Genomic DNA, 20,197 nt, shown 5'->3' on the forward strand with positions numbered 1-20,197 from the left:
TTCCAAGATTTTTCCAATAATTAAGCAGATAGTCTGTCTGTAAAGAAGCACCGATGTGTGTAAAATATGTTTCATGTAACAGCTGCTCTCCTAAAAGTGTCCTTTGAATTACACGGTTTTTGGATTGAATATTGTGGATACTTGATGCATGAATACCTGATAATTATTGTCAGGGAATGTTAAGGAAAAGGAAAATAAGATTATGGTAAGCTTATGGCTATATCCCTGATACCTAATTTTATTGATTGATGCTATTATTGATTGAGTCAGATTCATATGCTTTTAAATGTTCAGTATGTTCAGTAGTCAGCAGATGTCTGAAACTGACAACCTTTGCTTTGTCCATTGCAGGAATTTCTATTACATCACCATGCTGCGGGACCCGGTGTCACGCTATCTGAGTGAGTGGAAGCATGTACAGCGTGGTGCCACTTGGAAAACATCACTCCATATGTGTGATGGCCGTGCACCCACCCAGGCAGAGCTACCTTCATGTTACAGCGGCGATGACTGGTCAGGTGTGACACTGCGAGAATTTATGGCATGCCCACACAACCTGGCTAACAACCGGCAGGTGCGCATGCTGGCTGACTTGAGCCTGGTCGGCTGTTACAACCTCTCGTCCATGGATGAGCGTGAACGTGGTTCAATCTTGCTCGCCAGTGCCATGAGTAATCTGAAAAACATGGCCTTCTATGGCCTGACTGAGTTCCAGCGTAAGACCCAATACCTGTTTGAGCACACTTTTCGGCTGCACTTCATTGCAGCATTTACACAGCTCAACAGTACACGCGCTGCTGGTGTGGAATTGCGGCAAGACATGCGCAACCGCATCGAACGCCTCAACTTCCTCGATGTGCAACTCTACAAGTTTGCCAAGGAGCTATTCCTGCAGCGTGTGCAGTTTGTACGCCAACAGGAGAGGCAGGAGCGGCGCTGGCAACATGAGCAGAAGTACCATCAGAGTATACGGCAGTCGGAAGAAAACCAATCGCAGCCTACCACCACAGAAGACTATGCCAGCCAGGTGGCACGCTGGTGATGCTCCTTACAAAAAGGCACACTCACAGCACTGAGCCAAGTTGTACATAGAGTGGCCATATTGTCAGCTCTTATTCATTCTTCTCTCTCCTTTTCTATTTGAGATGCAGTTATAAGTCAGCGCACTGGGAAATGTTTCCTTAGGTGGGCAAGTCTGAAAAAACTGAAGCATGCACAAAGTGATTATTTGAAATGCAAGCTCAGTAGATTGCAATATGGGTAAAGAGCAGGTTCTGCCATTAAAATGTTCTTAAACAGCCTATCACAAATTACCACAAAAATTAGCAAAAAGGCTAAACTGCATAATGATAAATAAAAGCTATGAGGAACTAGTTCTCCTACTTTTGGATGTTTTTTCAATACCGTCAGCATTTTTGTGTTCTGTTCCATTGGAGCACAGTGGAACACCATCCAACTCTTTGGTGTCTCTGTATGTGAGTCTCACTGAACATTAAGGGAGACTATATTTCCATTCTTGATAAGTGACTAGTGGTGTGATATGTTAAGGATACACAGCATTTTATGCAAGAGTCCTAATTTATTGAATGAAATGTTTAAAAAAATGTTTAAAAACATTTAAAAATGCACTAAACTCAATCAAATATTTGTTTCATTCATTAAAAAAAATTGTGTCAGAAAAACATAGCATACCAAAAATCATTTGGCAAAATAAACAAAAAAGATGTACAGTGAACTCCAGAATTATCAGCACCTTTCAAGAGAATGGAGAGAATGATTATATAAACTGAACACAACAAACACAACAACTTTCTGTTTCTTTAACAAAAGTAATTATCAAAGAACTTCTCCCCCTCCCCCATAAAATATGTTCTTTTCAGAATATATGTGAAAATGTATTGCCATCCCTGAATATTTGAAATATATGCAGAAATAATCATTGTTGGAAAAAAACAACCATCAAATCTAAAAGGCTGTGGACTGGTGGCAAGAAAGAAGCTCTTCCTGAGAACAAAGTGTAGCTCAGTGGAACTATAGCTGTTTCTTATGGTCAGATGAGGTTACAAAAATAATAAAATAACTAAATCAAAAGTTAATGGTCATGCACACCATCAGCATATTTGGCAGAAAAACACCTGAAACACCTGACTGCATACAAAGAAGAGCTTATACCCTCTGTAAAAATCTGATTGTGCATCACTAGTGATGTGGGATATTTTGAACAGGTGCTTTTCTAAAGATTAATGACTTCCTGAGATCTTCTAATAAGCACCAGGTTATATTAAAACCAAGACCTGCTTGCTTCTGCCAGGACATGGACCTAGATGGATCTTTTCTCAAACATGCATCCAAATTAACACAGAATTGGTTGCTGAGGGGGCAAAAGCAGTGTTTTGCAAAGTTCCAAAGTCTGTGGATTTAAACCTACGAAAACTCTGTGGTATTAATGAAAGATTTATCCATATGCATAAATCTACAACCCCAAATCAGAAAAAGGCGGAACAGTGTAGAAAATGCAAATTAAAAAAGAAAGCAGTAATTTCGAAATTTACTTTGACTTGTATTTCATTGCAGACAAAATGAACCCAATATATTTCATGTTTTGTCAGGTCAACTTCATTTCATTTGTTAATATACATCCATTCCTGGATTTCAGGCCTGCAATACATTCCAAAAAAGTTGGAAGAGGGGAAAATTTAGGGCTAGTAATGAGGTAATACAATTAAATAATGATGTGATTTGAAACAGGCGATGTGAACAGATGATTGTGATCATGATTTGGTGCAAAATCAGTATCCAGGAAAGGCCTAGCCTTTGAGGAGCAAAGATGAGTGAAGGATCCCCAGTTTATCAACAAATGTGTGAGAAAATTATTGAGATTTTTTTTTAAACAAATGTTCCTCAAAGAAAGATAGGAGGGGATTTGGCTATTACAACCTCTACAGTGCATAACATCATTAAATGATTCAAGGAATCTGAAGGACTTTCAGTGCATAAAAGACAAGGGCACAAACCTAAGCTGAACACCCGTGATCTCTGATCCCTCTGATGGCACTGCATCAAGAATTATCATCTATAGCTGATATAACCACATGGTCTCGGGATTACTTTAGCAAACCTTTGCAAGCACTAAAACACAGAGTTATATTCACAAATACCAGTTAAGATTTCACTGTGCAAGAAGGAAGCCTTATGTTAACTGTGTCCAGAAGCTGTCAACTTCTCTGGGCTTGGAGGCATCTGGGATGGACCATCACACAGTAGAAATGTGTATTATGGTCAGATGAATCAGTATTCCAGGCCTTTTTGGAAAAAATGTACATCAGGTGCTCTGGACTAAAGACAAAAAGGACCATCCAGATTGTTAAAAGCAATAAGTTCAAAAGCTTGGGTCTGTCATGGTATGGGGTTGTGTCAGTGCCCTTGGCAAAGGTACAGGGGATATAAAAAGTGTACACACCCCGTTAAAATGATGTTTTTCTGATGTAAAAAAAATGAGACCACGATAAGTAATTTCAAAAATTTTCCCACTTTTAATATGACCTGTACAATTCAACTGAAAAACAAACAAATTTGTTGGGGGAAAAACATCTCATCTCATTATCTCTAGCTGCTTTATCCTGTCCTACAGGGTCGCAGGCAAGCTGGAGCCTATCCCAGCTGACTATGGACGAAAGGCGGGGTACACCCTGGACAAGTCGCCAGGTCATCATAGGGCTGACACATAGACACAGACAACCATTCACACCTACGGTCAATTTAGAGTCACCGGTTAACCTAACCTGCATGTCTTTGGACTGTGGGGGAAACCGGAGCACCCGGAGGAAACCCACGCAGACACAGGGAGAACATGCAAACCCCGCACAGAAAGGCCCTCACCGGCCACGGGGCTCGAACCCTCTTGCTATGAGGCAACAGCGCTAACCACTACACCAGCGTGCCGCCCGGGGGAAAAACATAAAAATTAAAAATGTACAATAAGCTGGTTGCATAAGTGTGCACACCCTTAAAATAATACTTTGTTGAAGCACCTTTTGATTTAATGATAGCATTCAGTCTTTTTGGGTAGGAGTCTATCAGCCTGCCACATCTAGACTTGGCAATATTTGTCCACTCTTCCTTGCAAAAGTGCTCCAAATCTGTCAGATTGCAAGGGCATCTTTTGTGCACAGCCCTCTTCAGGTCACCCCACAGATTTTCAATTGGATTTAGGTCTGGGCTCTGGCTGGGCCATTCCAAAACAATTTGGGGTAATTGTCATGCTGAAAGATGAAATTCCTCTTCATCTTCAGCTTTCTAGCAGACACCTGAAGGTTTGGGGCCAAAATTGACTGGTATTTAGAACTGTTCATAATTCCCTCCACTTTGACTAAAGCCCCTGTTCCAGCTGAAGAAAAACAACCCTAAAACATGATGCTGCCACCACTATGCGTATGGTGTTCTTTTGGTGATGCACAGTGTTGTTTTTGCACCAAACATACCTTTTGGAATTGTGGCCAAAATGTTCAACCTTGGTTTCATCAGACCAGAACACATTTTCCCACATGCTTTTGGGAGAGTTGATGCATTTTGTTGCAAAATTTAGCTGGGCCTGGATGTTTTTCTTTGACCCTACCTCATAGTCCATATAGGAGATTGTTGTCCCATGTAGTACACAACCAGTACTTGCCAGAAATTCCTGCAGCTCCTTCAGTGTTGCTGTAGGCCTCTTGGCAGCCTCCCTGACCAGTTTTCATCTTGCCTTTTCATCAATTTTGGAGGGACGTCCAGTTCTTGGTAATGTCACTGTTGTCCCATATTTTCTCCACTTCTTGATGACTGTCTTCACTGTGCTCCATGGTATATCTAATGCTGTGGAAATTTTTTTGTACCCTTCTCCTGATTGATACCTTTCAACAATGAGATCCCTTTGATGCTTTGTAAGCTCTCTGCGAACCATGGCTTTTGCTGGAGGATGCAACTGAGTAAATGTCAGGAAAATCCTACTAGGACAGCTGAACTTTATTTGGGGTTAATCAGAGTCATTTTAATTGATGGCTGGTGTGTACCCAAAAAGACTAAATGCTGTAATTAAATCAAAAGGTGCCTCAACAAAGTATTAGTTTAAGGGTGTGCACACTTATGCAACCAGCTTATTGCATGTTTTTTTATTTTTTATGTTTTCCCCCCCAACAGATTTGTTTGTTTTTCAATTGAATTGTACAGGTTATATAGGTCACATTAAAGGTGGGAAAAGTTTTGAAATTATTTACCGTGGTCTCATCTTTATTCATTGGAAAAACCTAGCATTTTAACGGGGTGTGTACACTTTTTTTAATATCCACTGTAACTTACACTTCTGTGATGGAGCATTAATGCAGAAAAGTACATTGAGATTTTGGCACATGTGCTGTCTTCAAGACGACATCTTTTCCAGGGATATTTCAACAAAACAATGCAAAACCACATTCTGCACACATTACAAAGGCAGGGCTGTGGAAGAAGAGGGCACATCCCTTCTGTCCTCAATAGAGAATGTGTGGAGAATTTTGAAATGAAAAATATGATCAGGATGATCCAGTACTATTGCACACCTTAAGACCTGTTTACAGGAAGAATGGGACAAAATAACACCTGAAACACTTCATCACTTGGTGTCTTCAGTCCTTAAACATCTTTCAAATGTTGTAAGAAGGAATGGCATTACAAAGTGGCAAATGCTTTACCATCCCAAGTTTTTTTTTTTTTTTTAATGTGTTGTAAGAATCAAAATTGAAATGAGTGTTTATTTAAACAAAAACAATAAAATTCATGAGGTAAAACATCAAATAATGTGCTGTTGTATTGTTTTGAGTGCAATACACCTTAAAGATTATTTAAAAATCATTGTAGAATCACAAATTATTTCAGTTTTAATTTCAGTTTCAACATACCATCCCAACTTTTTCTGATTTGGGGTTGTAAAAATATAAAGGAGATTCTGCATGCAGGACTGTTCCAAAATCCCATATAAGCATCTCCAGCTTTTTTTTTTTTTTACACATTAAGGAACTGGCTCATTTCTTTTATTTTCTCTAGGGGTTCATCATTAATTCATCATTAACTTTTAGGGGTGTTGGCAATTTCAAAATGAGTGTCATGCAAAAAAAAAAAAATGCACTATGTCAGACACCCTTGGGTGTTCCAAAATATTATTTGAAAACAGCAACAACAACAACAACAACAACAACAACAACAAGACTGGTTTCTAACATGGCATTCATTTTCTGATAGCAGTTAAAGGAAAACTCAGGTATTTTTAACTTGGCTCCTATTTTCCCATCACTTTGGGTCTAAATATTTACCTAGGACAAAAACGATTAAAACTGGCCCAGTATTGAGTTACAGCACTATAACCAGCAACTGCAAAATGGCTATACAATGTAATTCTATGGGGAAATCATCTGTGTCAGTGTACACCACTAGTTTTGGCCACTGACAGGACCATAATATTATTATAAAAGTCTGACAACATGGAAAGAGACATATATCAGAAAGAGATATCTATCAAAGAGATTGGAAATATAGGGCCCAGGCTAAAAAAATCCCAGAGCTTTCTTTTAACTAGGATGCTTCTGGATGTATCATAGTGCTGTAGATACTGTACTAATGTTCTCTGGGTACAAGAAGATGAGTAAAAACTATTCAAACAACTTTGTCAACCCCTTAAAAGTGAAAACAACATTCAAGATTCAGGATTCTTTGGAATGTAAGTAAAGTCAGAAGTCTTAGAAGATTGATTGATTGATTGATTGATTGATTGATTGATTGATTGATTGATTGATTTTCAGCTGAAATGGATTCATGTGCTTTTGAATTCTGTTCAATTAACTGTACACAACAAGAGACACCTCCGAACAGATTCTTGCACATTTTTAGTGAATGTAAGGCCCAAACTTCCTTGTATATTAATTATACTGTAATTTTACTTTGAACACAAGATGAGACTCTGAATGAGCTATAATAAGGAATGGAACATATTTGATGAATGAGCCAATTTCTCACCGGAGAATTGTCAGTGTTAGAAAGATAACAGTCATATAGTCACATACAGAAGAAAATCACACCCTAGTTTTATCTCTGCATTCACTAACAGAAGTGTATATTTACACTTTCTCTGGAATGGGACTCATTTTTCATAAAACCTCCAAAAACAATGGAAAATTCAACAAAATTGAAGCTTGAGGTCATACTCCACAAGGAAAAATTGTGTGCTGTTGTTTCGTGGTTGTGCTTTTTGTTTACATTGTGTGCATTGTATGAGGCTAATAGCCTGCAATATGTGCCAATGAAGATAAATACAAGATGTCTGTTAGTGCGAGTGTGTACAGATGTACGTGTGTATATATAAGCCAGAGTGAGTGTGTACATCATGAAATAGTTGCCATTGGTGTTATGTATTTGAATTGTTTTTGGTTACTGAAATGCAATACAATATAAAAGGAACAATCTCTTACAGAAATTGCAAACATTTTGGAAATATCATGCAATAATTTGGCAGTGATACATTCAAAAAATAAAATGAGGTACATAATAAAGGTACAGAATACATTATTTTAAAATTGCCTTTTTGGTAGTGGTGTTGGTGAGGGGGAGGAAAGGGGTGTGTGAAGAAATTAAACTTGGAAATGCATCACTAAAAACTTTAGAATTTCACCCCATTGACTTCTACTTTCTGCTTCTTCTGGGTGGAGCTTGTCCAGCATGCGAAAATTGAAGCCCAAGTCCTGGGCTATGTAACAAAGCTCCCATTTGTGAGTCACTGAATTGAAGACAACATAAAACTTAACAAGAGCCAGATAGAATCACAGTGGATTAAATTGGACAAAAGGCACAAATAAAAGTTAAACAACCATCCCAATATCTTATACATTTGGGCCATGACATTTGATACCAAATGATTACTATAGTTTTCTTCTTCAGACTTTGCTGAGTATTTAGTAAATTGTAAATGAATATACAAGTTGTAGGTTATGCGATTTTTAATTTCTCCCATTAAAACAATACTTTAAATATAGCTGCAAGCAGCAATGCGGGGCCAAGCAGCGTGACCAAGCCTAAGTTGCCATGGCAACAGAAAGAACTGACCAGGCAGACGGTCAGAGGCATGCACAGGAAGTGTTTACAAGCAGAAATGTACCTCCATCCAGATGGTTAGAGGCATGCACGTCTTCACCGTCAAATTCGATTGACTGTGATGGCTGAAATTACTTCAAGTGTACTAGGTGTGTGTGTGTGTGTGTGTGTGTGTGTGCGTGCTAAAAGACTGCTGAGATATGAGCTCAATGATATGTGAGCCAAAACACATTTTGGAAAGTTATAGCGCCCCCTAATGGCCAATGTGCACCAATTGTGGTATGGGCCCCTTTGGAGGGGTAGCGCACAATCCCACCAAGTTTGGTTTAGAAAGGTCAAAGGGCTGCCGAGATATGAGCACACTTCCTGTTTCGCATCTGCACCGCCAAGTTTGATTGGGAGCCACGGCCAAACGCTTATGAAATTCGAAAAACCGGGTAAGTGTTTTGTGCAGCTTAGTCCAAAGTTGCCATATACCAAGTTTGGAAGGAATTGGTCAAAAATTGAGGGAGGAGAAGCATTTTAATTGATTTTCACATAATTCAAAATGGCGGAAAATATACCAGGCAGAATATGACGAGATAGGGTGCGTTGGATTCGGTTTGACCCAAGGATTCAAGCGATACTAAGATTTTGATGATCAGACGTACGGTTCAAAAGTAACAAGCAGAAATGTACATGCAACTTTGACCTGTTGGTGGCGCTAGAGAGTTTGAGGTGGTGAGTTGAAATTTGCTGACAAGAACCTTGAGCCAGCCTAGAATCAGTGTGCCAAATTTGAAAACCTGTCGTCAGACGGTTCTATGGGTTGCCATTGAATTTCATTGATTTTAACAAAATTCAAAATGGCGGAAAATCCTCAAGGCAGAATATGACGTCATAGGGTGCGATAGATTCGTCGTGACGCAAGGATTCCATAGGCAGTGGAATTTTGTTTCTAGCCCAAACGCATCATGAGATATGAGCCAAAAGACATTTTTCCTAGTTATAGCGCCCCCTAGCAGCCAATTTGTTCCAAATTTTTGGTGGGCCATTTTGGAGGGGTGGGGCATAAAGCCCCCAAGTTTCGTTAAGATACGCCAAAGGGCGGCAGAGATATGAGCACACTTCCTGTTTGGCGTCTGCGCCGTCAATTTTGATTGGCTGCCACGGCCAAACGCTTATGAAATTCTAAAAACCGGGTAAGTTTCTTGTGCAGCTTAGTCCACAGTTGCTATTTACCAAGTTTGGGAGAAATTGGTCAAAAATTGAGGGAGGAGAAGCATTTTAATTGATTTTCACAAAATTCAAAATGGCGGGAAAACTATATGGGCGGAAAATGACGGCAAGGGGTGCTTTGGATTCGTCTTGACCCAAGGATTCCAGGGATACCAAGATTTTGAAAATCGGACGTACGGTTCAAAAGTTACAACCAGAAATGTACCTGCAACTTTGACCTGCTGGTGGCGCTAGAGGGTTGGGGGTGGGGACCTAAAAATTGTTGTGGGGAATGCTGAGACTGTCTAAAATGTGTGTGCCAAATTTGAGCATTTTCCTATGTGTGGCTCTATGGGCTGCCATTGACTTCCCATAGGAGAAGAAAGTTGAATAATAATAATAATAATAATAATAATAAGAAAACCGACAAACACATTAGGGGCCTTCGCCAGCTTCGCTGCTTGGCCCCTAACTAGATGGGCACTTGGTGGAGTGTATACTTCTGCCAAGCCACATATTATCAACATCAAATTCAAATTACATGAACTTAGGATAATACTAAAGTTGTACATCAAATTTCATCAAAATCCGTTCACTACTTTGAGTTACGTTGGAAACAAACAAAAGAATCATGGATTCACATACACATTTGGATTTGCATCAAAAACTGTTCAGTGGCTCACCTTTCCTCAAAAGTTCATCAAAATCTGTTCACTACTTTTTTTGAGTTACATTGGGAACAAACAAACAAATGGACATAAAATTATAACCTCCTCCAACAAAGTTGGCAGAGGTAACAACAAATTACTAACTAAAACAGAAATAATTAAGTTACACCACTACCAGTAAAAAAGAGCATCAATTCATTATTTATTCAAATATTGCCACAACTACAGCATTCATATTTACAGTATTATTTCATTCCTTTCTGATTATATTTTTTTCCTGCAGTGTGTATTAAACACCAATCTTTTGTATCCTGTTCCACATCCCATGTCTGATGTTTCTGAAGCTGTCTTTTGCCACTAAATCCATTTCCCTGTTAACCGCTGCCTTCTTGTGTTTTACAAGCTAGCTAATATTTTGTGTATTCCTTTTTGATATATTTATGTTATAAATCATTTCCCAAAGGCTTATTGCTGTGGCTCCATTTGGAAGTGAAGCACATACCTTGCCAATGAAGCAGCCTGAAATAATTCCCAGTACTGTAATGTTAAAATGGGAACAGAGTTAAATAAGTCAATGTGATCCCAACTTTATTGTATGGTAGTAAGCTGAAAAACAAGGAAATTGAGCTATGGCTAACACAAATTGATTTGAATTGTTTGCTAGAGACCCTTGCTGTACTTACGGGTAGCAGTGACCCACTGCACTGAATAAGCATAGCAAATGGATAGCCAATGACTTTTAACTCATTAGGGGATGTGATTAATCTACTGTGAAGAATACAGCTGAAATACCTGCTCATTTGAGGTGCTCATTCCCATAGTCAACCCTTTTGAAGGAAATTGCCATTTAAATGTGGAGGCTTAAAGGAAATGAAGCATTTTATAATCTTGCTCAGAATTTTTTTATTTAAAAGTTATAATTCAAAACAGGATAGGTTGTTAAAATATGTTCTACCCTGTGGTGAAAAAAGCAAACAAAAACTACATGTCAGTAACAGCACTGAAAACCTGAGTGCAGAGCAGCCTCCAAACATGGCCGCTCAGGACTACACTACCCAGGAGCCACAACCCCCCCCACCAGAATTCTAATCACTTTACCTGCAGCCAATTACCCCACAATCACTAACCCTATATAAGCTCAGCAAACACTCACTCCAGTTGTGAAGTATCATTCTGTGACTTTACCAAGCCTTTTGTTTATCTACTGACTTCCTGTTAACGACTTTTATTCCTGATCTCATTCGACTTTGTCTTCTTGTCTGCCCTACGCTGCGCTGTTCGCAGATCGATCGACCCATGCCTGTCTCTGACTACAATTTCTGACTCATGTTTTGGCTTTGTCTGCAGTTTGCATTGCACCTGCTCTCCTCTGCATTTGCATCTGTAAGTGCCTGCAATCTGACAGGATACTTCGCCGTCATGGATGCAGCAGAGGAAGTTAAGAAGACTGCAATCCATGCACAGGGGCATCTGTTAGGAGAGCACAAGTAGATGATTAGCGATCTAAACACCAGGATGTCGCAATTTGCTGCTGTGGTATCGCAGGCCGTCCTCACATGCCCCTCATTGCCTGCTGGTATGCCTCATAGCATTCCTCTGCCTGAAAAGTTCTCTGGGGAGGTTCCCAATTGCAAGGGATTCCTTCACCAATGTTTACTATATATCTCTGCTCTCACTGGAGTCATAGATGAACACAAGATCTCACAGTTCATCAGTCTTCTCACTGGTAAGGCTCTTCAGTGGGCAAGTGCTGTCTGGATGCATGGGAGCGAACATACTACATCCTATGACCATTTTCTGGAGTTGTTCACAAGAGTGTTTGATCATCAGCCTGAGGGTACAGAGGCTGGAGAGAGCCTGCTGACAATATGACAGGGAGAAAAGAGTGCCGCCGAATATGCACTGGATTTCCACACCTTGGCTGGAATGAGCCAGCCTTGAAAGCCACATTTTGACAAGGTCTGCATCCAGAAGTGCTTAGCGAGCTAGCATGCTACGACAAACGTCTCTCACTGGATTCTCTCATTTATCTGGCCATCTGCTTGGATCACCTCCTCCACAAACAACCCTCACTGCAACTACCTCCAACCTCTTCTCCCAGCATGAACCTTGGAACTCCCATGGAGATCTCCTGCACATGGCTGTAGAGGTCAGAAAGGGAGAGAAGAAGAAGGGAGGGTCTCTGCTTCTACTGTGGAGAGACCGGTCATCAGATCTCCAAGTGCTCCACTTGGCCCCCATGGGATCTTCAGCCAAGCAAGGCTTCCAGCCCTGTTAATCTGGAGAGTCCAGAAACGTCTCACAGCCCATAATCTTTACAAGTACCAGTGTTATTAAAGCTACCAAACTCGGCCCATGTACTTTCTGCCTTCATTGACTCAGGGTCTGAGGGAAAATTCATAAACAGCGCTAGGTAAAAACTCACCACCCACACCTTTCTGAGACCCATCAAACTGAAAGCTATTGATGGGGGCCCCATAGAGGAAGGACTGGTCTCAACTCAAACAACTCCCCTCAAGATTCAAGTAGGCACCATCCACACAGAACGGATAACTCTCCTTGTCACTCCAACTTCAAATCATGACATCATTCTAGGATACCCATGGCTCCAACTAAATGACCCTCTGATCTCATGGCAACAATGGGACATTCTTCAGTGGTCACCCTCCTGTCTGCAAAACTGCCTGAAACTTCCACAGATCACACTCTCTTCCACCTCGGTAGAGAGCCCTCAGCCTGACTCCCTAGACAATGTCCCAACCTGTTATCTGAATCTAAAGGAGATATTCAGCTAAGGGAAAGCCTGTGGTCTACCTCCACATCACTGATATGACTGTGCCATCGACCTCTTCCCAGGTATGACTCCTCCGAGAAACTGCAGCTACCCTTTGTTGTTAGCAGAACAAGCAGCAATGGAGAAGTATGTGCAAGAAGCTCTGTAGCAGGGGTACATCTGACACTCTACATCTCCAGCCTCAGCGGGGGTTTTCTTTGTGGAAAAGAAAGGAGGGGGCCTCTGGCCATGTACAGATTATTGAGGCCTGAACCAGATTACTGTAAGGTACCCCTATTCACATCCATTGGTTCCATCAGCTCTAGAGCAACTCAGATCAGCTAAAATATTCTCCAAACTCAACCTTGGCAGCACTTACAACTTGGTCAGGATACATGAGGGTGATGAGTGGCAGACCACTTTTAGCACCACTGCAGGTCACTTTGAATATTTGGTCATGCCTTATGGCCTTTCTTGTGCACCCAGTGTCTTCCAGTACCTCATCAATGATATGCTCAGGGACATGTTGGGGAGGTTTGTAATCACCTATATAGATGACATCCTGATCGACTCTCCAGAAGAAAGCACCCATGACGAGCACATCAGATCTGTCCTCTCTTGCCTGCTCCAGCACCACCTATATCTTAAAGCTGAGAAATGTGAGTCTCATGTCCGCCAGATCTCATTCCTGGGATATGTCATCAGCTTGTAGGGAGTAAGCATGGACCAAGCCAAGGTTGCTGCTGTAACATCTTGGCCCACTCCCACTTCCATCAAGGAGCTTCAGTGCTTTCTGGAGTTTGCCAACTTCTACCAGCGCTTCAGCTCTGTCATGGCTCCTCTCACTAGTCTTCTGAAGAAGGGACCCCATCGCCTCCACTGGGGTCCAGCAGCCGATCAGGCTTTCAGCAAGCTGAAAGAAGCTTTCACCACAGCTGTTATACAGTGGTGCCTGAAAGTTTGTGAACCCTTTAGAATTTTCTATATTTCTGCATAAATATGGCCTAAAACATCATCAGGTTTTCACACAAGTCCTAAAAGAAGATAAAGAGAACCCAGTTAAACAAGTGAGACAAAAATATTATACTTGGTCATTTATTTATTGAGGAAAATTATCCAATATTACATATCTATCTGTGAGTATCAAAAGTATGTGAACTTCTAGGATTAGCAGTTAATTTGAAGGTGAAATTAAAGTCAGGTGTTTTCAATCAATGGGATGACAATCAGGTGTGAGTGGGCACCCTGTTTTATTTAAAGAACAGGGATCTATCAAAGTCTGATCTTCACAACACATGTTTGTGGAAGTGTATCATGGCACAAACAAATGAGATTTCTGAGGACCTCAGAAAAAGTGTTGTTGACACTCATCAGGCTGGAAAAGGTTACAAAACCATCTCTAAAGAGTTTGGACTCCACCAATCCACAGTCAGACAGATTGTGTACAAATGGAGGGAATTCAAGACCATTGTTACCCTCCCCAGGAGTGGTTGACCAACAAGGATCACTCCAAGAGCAAGGCGTGTAATAGTCTGGACCCCAGGGTAACTTCTAAGCAACTGAAGGCCTCTCTCACATTGGCTAATGTTAATGTTCATGAGTCCACCATCAGGAGAACACTGAACAACAATGATGTGCATGGCAGAGTTGCAAGGAGAAAGCCATTGCTCTCCAAAAAGAACATTGCTGCTCGTCTGCAGTTTGCAAAAGATCACGTGGACAAGCCAGAAGGCTATTGGAAAAATGTTTTGTGGAGGGATGAGACCAAAGTAGAATTTTTTGGTTTAAATGAGAAGCATTATGTTTGGAGAAAGAAAAACACTGCATTCCAGCATAAGAACCTTATCCCATCTGTGAAACATGGTGGTGGTAGTATCATGGTTTGGGCCTGTTTTGCTGAATCTGGGCCACGACAGCTTGCCATCATTGATGGAACAATGAATTCTGAACTATAGCAGCATATTCTAAAGGAAAATGTCAGGACATCTGTCCATGAACTGAATCTCAAGAGAAGCTGGGTCATGCAGCAAGACAATGACCCTAAGCACACAAGTCATTCTACCAAAAGTGGTTAAAGAAGAATAAAAAGTTAATGTTTTGGAATGGCTAAGTCAAAGTCCTGACCTTAATCCAATCAAAATGTTGTGGAAGGACCTGAAGCGAGCAGTTCATGTGAGTAAACCCACCAACATCCCAGAGTTGAAGCTGTTCTGTATGGAGGAATGGGCTAAAATTCCTCCAAGCCGGTGTGCAGGACTAATCAACAGTTACTGGAAATGTTTAGTTGCAGTTATTGCTGCACTAGGGGATCACACCAGATACTGAAAGCAAATGTTCACATAATATATTTACCACTCACAGATATGTAATATTGGATCATTTTCCTCAATAAATAAATGACCAAGTATGATATTTTTGTCTCATTTGTTTAACTGGGTTCTCTTTATCTATTTTAGGACTTGTGTGAAAATCTGATGATGTTTTCCTCCTCGGCATCGATACGTCCAGAAGAACAATGGTATAGCACTGTTAGGTGCTGCTGCACTTCCTAGAATGGCTATGAAGTCCAATCCTAGAATGGCAGTCTCTGTCACAGATGATGCAGACAAAGTCAGAAGATTTATTAGATGCTGATAGTGCCTTGCCTTGTGGGCAGCTCTCTTTAACTTCAGATGTTTGCTTCTGGTCGACTCAGCCCTCGCATGCCCTTCCCTAAAGCAAGCTTTCCACGAGACCCGTGAGGCCGCAACGGTCTCCCATGAATTAGGATCAATGCAAACGCACTTTAAGTCTCTTTTACAAACATCTTTATAATGGAGGACTGGTCTTCCAACAGGGTGAGACCCTTTGCAAAGTTCGCCATAGAGGATATCCTTTGGGATCTGTCCACAATCCATGCGGTGTACGTGCCCTAGCCACCTGAGACATCTTTGTATCAGCAGGGTGTATATGCTTGGAATCTCAGCTCGTTCAAGGACTTCCGTATTTGTTACCTTGTCCTGCCAAGAGATGTTCTGGATACGCCTGAGGCAACAGAGGTGGAAGCTGTTTAGGCGTTTTTCTTGTCTGGTATAAGTAGTCCATGATTCGCTGCCGTACAATAGGGTGGATAGAACACAGGCATAGTAAACTCATAGTTTTGTATTAGCCGATAGCTGGTTGTTGGTCCAAACTCTCTTTTATTTAGCCTACCCATGACTCCTGAAGCTTTGCCAATCCTTGCATTTATTTCAGTGTCCAGTGAAAGAGAACTTGTGATGGTAGATCCCAGATAAGTGAAGCTCTCAACTATCTCTACAATGCTGTCGTCAATGGAAATTACGGGAGGAAGGTCAGCACCCTGAGCCAGGATCTTGGTCTTCTTAGTGCTTATTGACAAGCCAAACTCTTTGCAGGCAAAGGAGAATCGGCCCACTAGGTGTTGAAGGCCCATTTCTGAATGTGACATCAAGGCTGTGTCATCTGCAAAGAGCAGCTCACGAATGAGGATCTTCCTGACTTTTGTCTTAGCACGGAGCCTGGCGATGTTAAAGAACCTTCCATCTGCTGTAGTGCATAGATAGACACCTTCATCCCAGTCACCAAATGCGAAGTCAAGGAGCATGGAGAAGAATATCCTGAACAGGGTTGGTGCCAAAACGCAGCCTTGCTTTATGCCACTGTGCACTGGAAATGGGTCAAAAGTTGTTCCATTGAAGCAAACTGTGCAGCTCATTCCATCATGGAAAGATTGAACCAACCTGCAAAGTTTCGGGGGGCAGCCGATTTTTATTTTTAAGGATTGCAAAGAGTCCACTTCTGCTAACTAGATCGAAGGCCTTTGTTAGGTCAATGAAGGCAATGTATAGTGGCTGTTGTTGCTTGTGGCATTTCTCTTGGAGTTGGCGTAAAGAAAAGATCATATCCACAGTTGACCTGCAACTCCTGAATCCACATTGAGACTCTGGGTAGACACGGGCGGCAAGAGGCTGTAGGCGTTCCAATATGACATGGGCAAATATTTTACCAATGATGACGAGGAAAAAATCTGATGTTGTTTTAGGTCATACGTAGAGAAATATAGAAAATTCTAAAGGGTTCACAAACTTTCAAGCACTGCTGTATTTCAACAGCCAGATCCTTCTAAACTGTTTGTCGTGGAGGTGGACGCATCAGAAATGGGAGTTAGAGGGGTTCTATCACAGTGCCTTGGAGAACGACCCAAGTTACATCTCATTGCCTTCTACTCAAAGAAACTCACACCCACCAAGCGAAACTATGATATCAGGAATCGAAAACTCTTGGCTGTCAACCTGGCTCTGGAGGAGTGGAGGCACTGGCTGGAGGGCACAGCACACCCATTCACAGTCCTGACAGACCACAAGAACCTGGAATATCTGAGGACAGCTAAACGATTAAACCCACATCAGGCCAGATAGGCACTGTTCTTCACCAGATTCCAGTTTAACATTTCCTATCATCCAGGTTCCAGAAACATCAAAGCAGACACTCTCTCCAAAATTCACACTTCCACACCTCAACCTCCAGAACTTACCACAATCCTTCCACCCAAATGTTTTCTGCAAGTCATCACTTGAGATGTTGACAAAGAAATCAGACAAGCTCAGCCCACAAGTCCACCAGAAAATTGCCCTCCAGGTCTTTTGCACATCCCACCTAGACTTAGAGGCAAACTGATCACCTGAGCACACTCTTCTCCTGCCACTGGACATCCCAGCAGCCAACACACCTACCATCTCCTTCAACACAAGTATTGGTGGGAAAACATGATATCTGACATTAACCACTACATATCATCTTGCTCTGCCTGTGCCCAAGCCAAGATTCCCAGAGTTTCTCCAGCTGGTAAACTATGTCCCCTCCTAGTACCCTAGCGACCCTGGTCACACATCGCCCTTGACTTTCTCACCAACCTCCCACAGTTGGTTATAATCTTGGTTATAATTGACAGGTTCTCCAAAACCCTCAGGCTCATCCCACTACCAGGTTTTCCTACAGCATTCGAAACCACTGAACTACTGTTTAACCACATTTTCCATTATTATGGGATACTGGAGCACATCGTCAGTGACCAGGGCCCCCAGTTCATTTCACGACTCTGGTCAAGGTTCATGAACAGGCTTGGAGTATCTGTTAGCCTCACCTTTGGATATCATCCTGAGTCCAACGGCCAGGCAGAGCAGCCGAATCAAGAAGTGAGCTGCTTTCTTCGCATCTACTGCATGCAGAACCCGAAAGAGTGGGCATGTTTCCTTCCTTGGGCCGAGTATGCACAAAATTCTCTCAAACATTCTGCCACTCAGTTTACGCCATTTCAGTGCATACTTAGCTACCAACCCCCACTCTTCCTGTGGGATGACACTCCCACGCAGATTCCAGCCCTCGATGCATGGTTCCAAAAAAGTCAACAAGTCTGGGAGGAGGTACACCAGAGGATGGAGGAGGTGAATGTCAGGTATAAAGACTATGCTGACAAGCACAGAAGCACCACTCTGGAATATGCCCCAGATGACAGAGTATGGATGTCCACAAAAAAACTCAGAGCTCCCAACTCTTGCAAGAAGTTACAGGCTAGGCTCACTGGCCCATTCAAGATACTCCACAGAATCGAGCTCTCATACAGACTCAAGTTTCATCCTCACAGCAGAGTGGCATCCACCTTCCATGTATCATACCTCAAGCCTGCTATCCAAGGGCCCCTAGTCTCAGAAACACCTACCCAAGAAAACCCCTCCCCAGACATTGCATGCGAGCCCATTCACCAAGTGAATAAGATCCTCAACTCTAGCTGCAGACAGGGGCACTTTGAATACTTAGTTATGGCACAGAGGAATGCAGTTGGGTCAGTTCAAAGGACATCTTAGATCCACTCCTCACTTATATACCTTCCACAGCCAGCATCCTGAAAAGCCCACACCAAGATATATATATATATATATATATATATATATATATATATATATATAAAATCTCATTATCTTTAGCCGCTTTATCCTGTTCTACAGGGTCGCAGGCAAGCTGGAGCCTATCCCAGCTGACTACGGGCGAAAGGCGGGGTACACCCTGGACAAGTCACCAGGTCATCACAGGGCTGACACATAGACACAGACAACCATTCACACTCACATTCACACCTACGGTCAATTTAGAGTCACCAGTTAACCTAACCTGCATGTCTTTGGACTGTGGGGGAAACCGGAGTACCCGGAGGAAACCCACGCGGACACGGGGAGAAAATGCAAACTCCGCACAGAAAGGCCCTCGCCTGCCACGGGGCTCGAACCCGGACCTTCTTGCTGTGAGGCGACAGCGCTAACCACTACACCACCGTGCCAACACACACACACACACACACACACACACACACACACACACACACACACACACACACACACACACACACACACACACACACACACACACACACACACACACACACACACACACACACACACACACACACACACACACACACACACCAGCTGGTGTTTATTTAGTCTCATGGTTGCTGCCGTGCAGGTTAGAGTGGACGCAGAAGTGGAGGAAGTGACACACAAACTCACCTAGCATCCAGTTCCTGGTGATGTAAAAATTGACAAGGAAAGGTAAGCCAAGAGTGTACCGGTACAGCATGTCAGTTACTGCCAGATTCCCCATAATGATGCTTCCACTCTTCCAAGGCCTCAGCTTGACCATGTACTTTATGATGGCCATGAGATTTCCAGTAAATCCAACCAAAAATATAATCTCATACATAACAGGAGGGTAGTAATGCTTTATAGATAAATCAACAGACAAACAGACACCAGACTCATTGTTTTTCACTTTCATTGTCAGCTTAATGTGTCCCATAGATTCCTAAAATGCAGATTGAACAAAAACTTTTAGAAGGTTAATTTATTATTATTTCAGCATCAGGTGAAATCTTTACACACTGACATGGCATTGAGACCTTGAACAGCCATGACATAAGATAATATAATATTATACATACAGGACACTTTTTTTGATGGAATAAAAACATGTATTCTATTCCCTTCTTGCGGATTTCATTCATTTGGTTTGATGGCATGTCACTTATCCTATTGTATTACATCACTCTACCCAGTGGAGAACGAGCATTGAATATGGCTTACGATATTGTATGGTAGTCAAGACAATATGATGTCAAACGTTGTCGCTGATGCGAATATTCAGTGAGTTTTCTGCTGCGCATGCACAGAAGCATTTCTTTGTTCGCCGGGAAAGAGAAAAATGTGTTGAACACCCGAAAAGCTACCGAAAGTTCATTAGATATTCTTCACGCATATTTGCAAGCAGTAGCAAACCATTACTATTAGAGCTGGGACTTCAGACACACCAAAAAAGCAACAGGGCAAAGGATTTTGCAAGGGATTAGCGTCAGGCTGCCAGGTCGCTCCGTTGTGTGTAGTTGTCAATGTTGATTTTAAAAGTAACTAAATAA

General features: G+C 41.9%; 1 protein-coding gene across 1 annotated transcript in view; it reads left to right on the top strand.

The window, feature by feature from the left end:
- Positions 1-1,042, top strand: part of hs6st3b (heparan sulfate 6-O-sulfotransferase 3b) — a 173,523-nt gene extending 172,481 nt beyond the window's left edge. Inside the window, exon 2 of the mRNA XM_060929315.1 lies at positions 352-1,042. Within this exon, the coding sequence (XP_060785298.1) occupies positions 352-1,042 (691 nt within the window). The remainder of the gene's footprint in view (positions 1-351) is intronic.
- Positions 1,043-20,197: the final 19,155 nt, after the last annotated feature.

This window comes from Neoarius graeffei, chromosome 9, assembly GCF_027579695.1.
Source record: "Neoarius graeffei isolate fNeoGra1 chromosome 9, fNeoGra1.pri, whole genome shotgun sequence".
Lineage (NCBI taxonomy): Eukaryota > Metazoa > Chordata > Actinopteri > Siluriformes > Ariidae > Neoarius > Neoarius graeffei.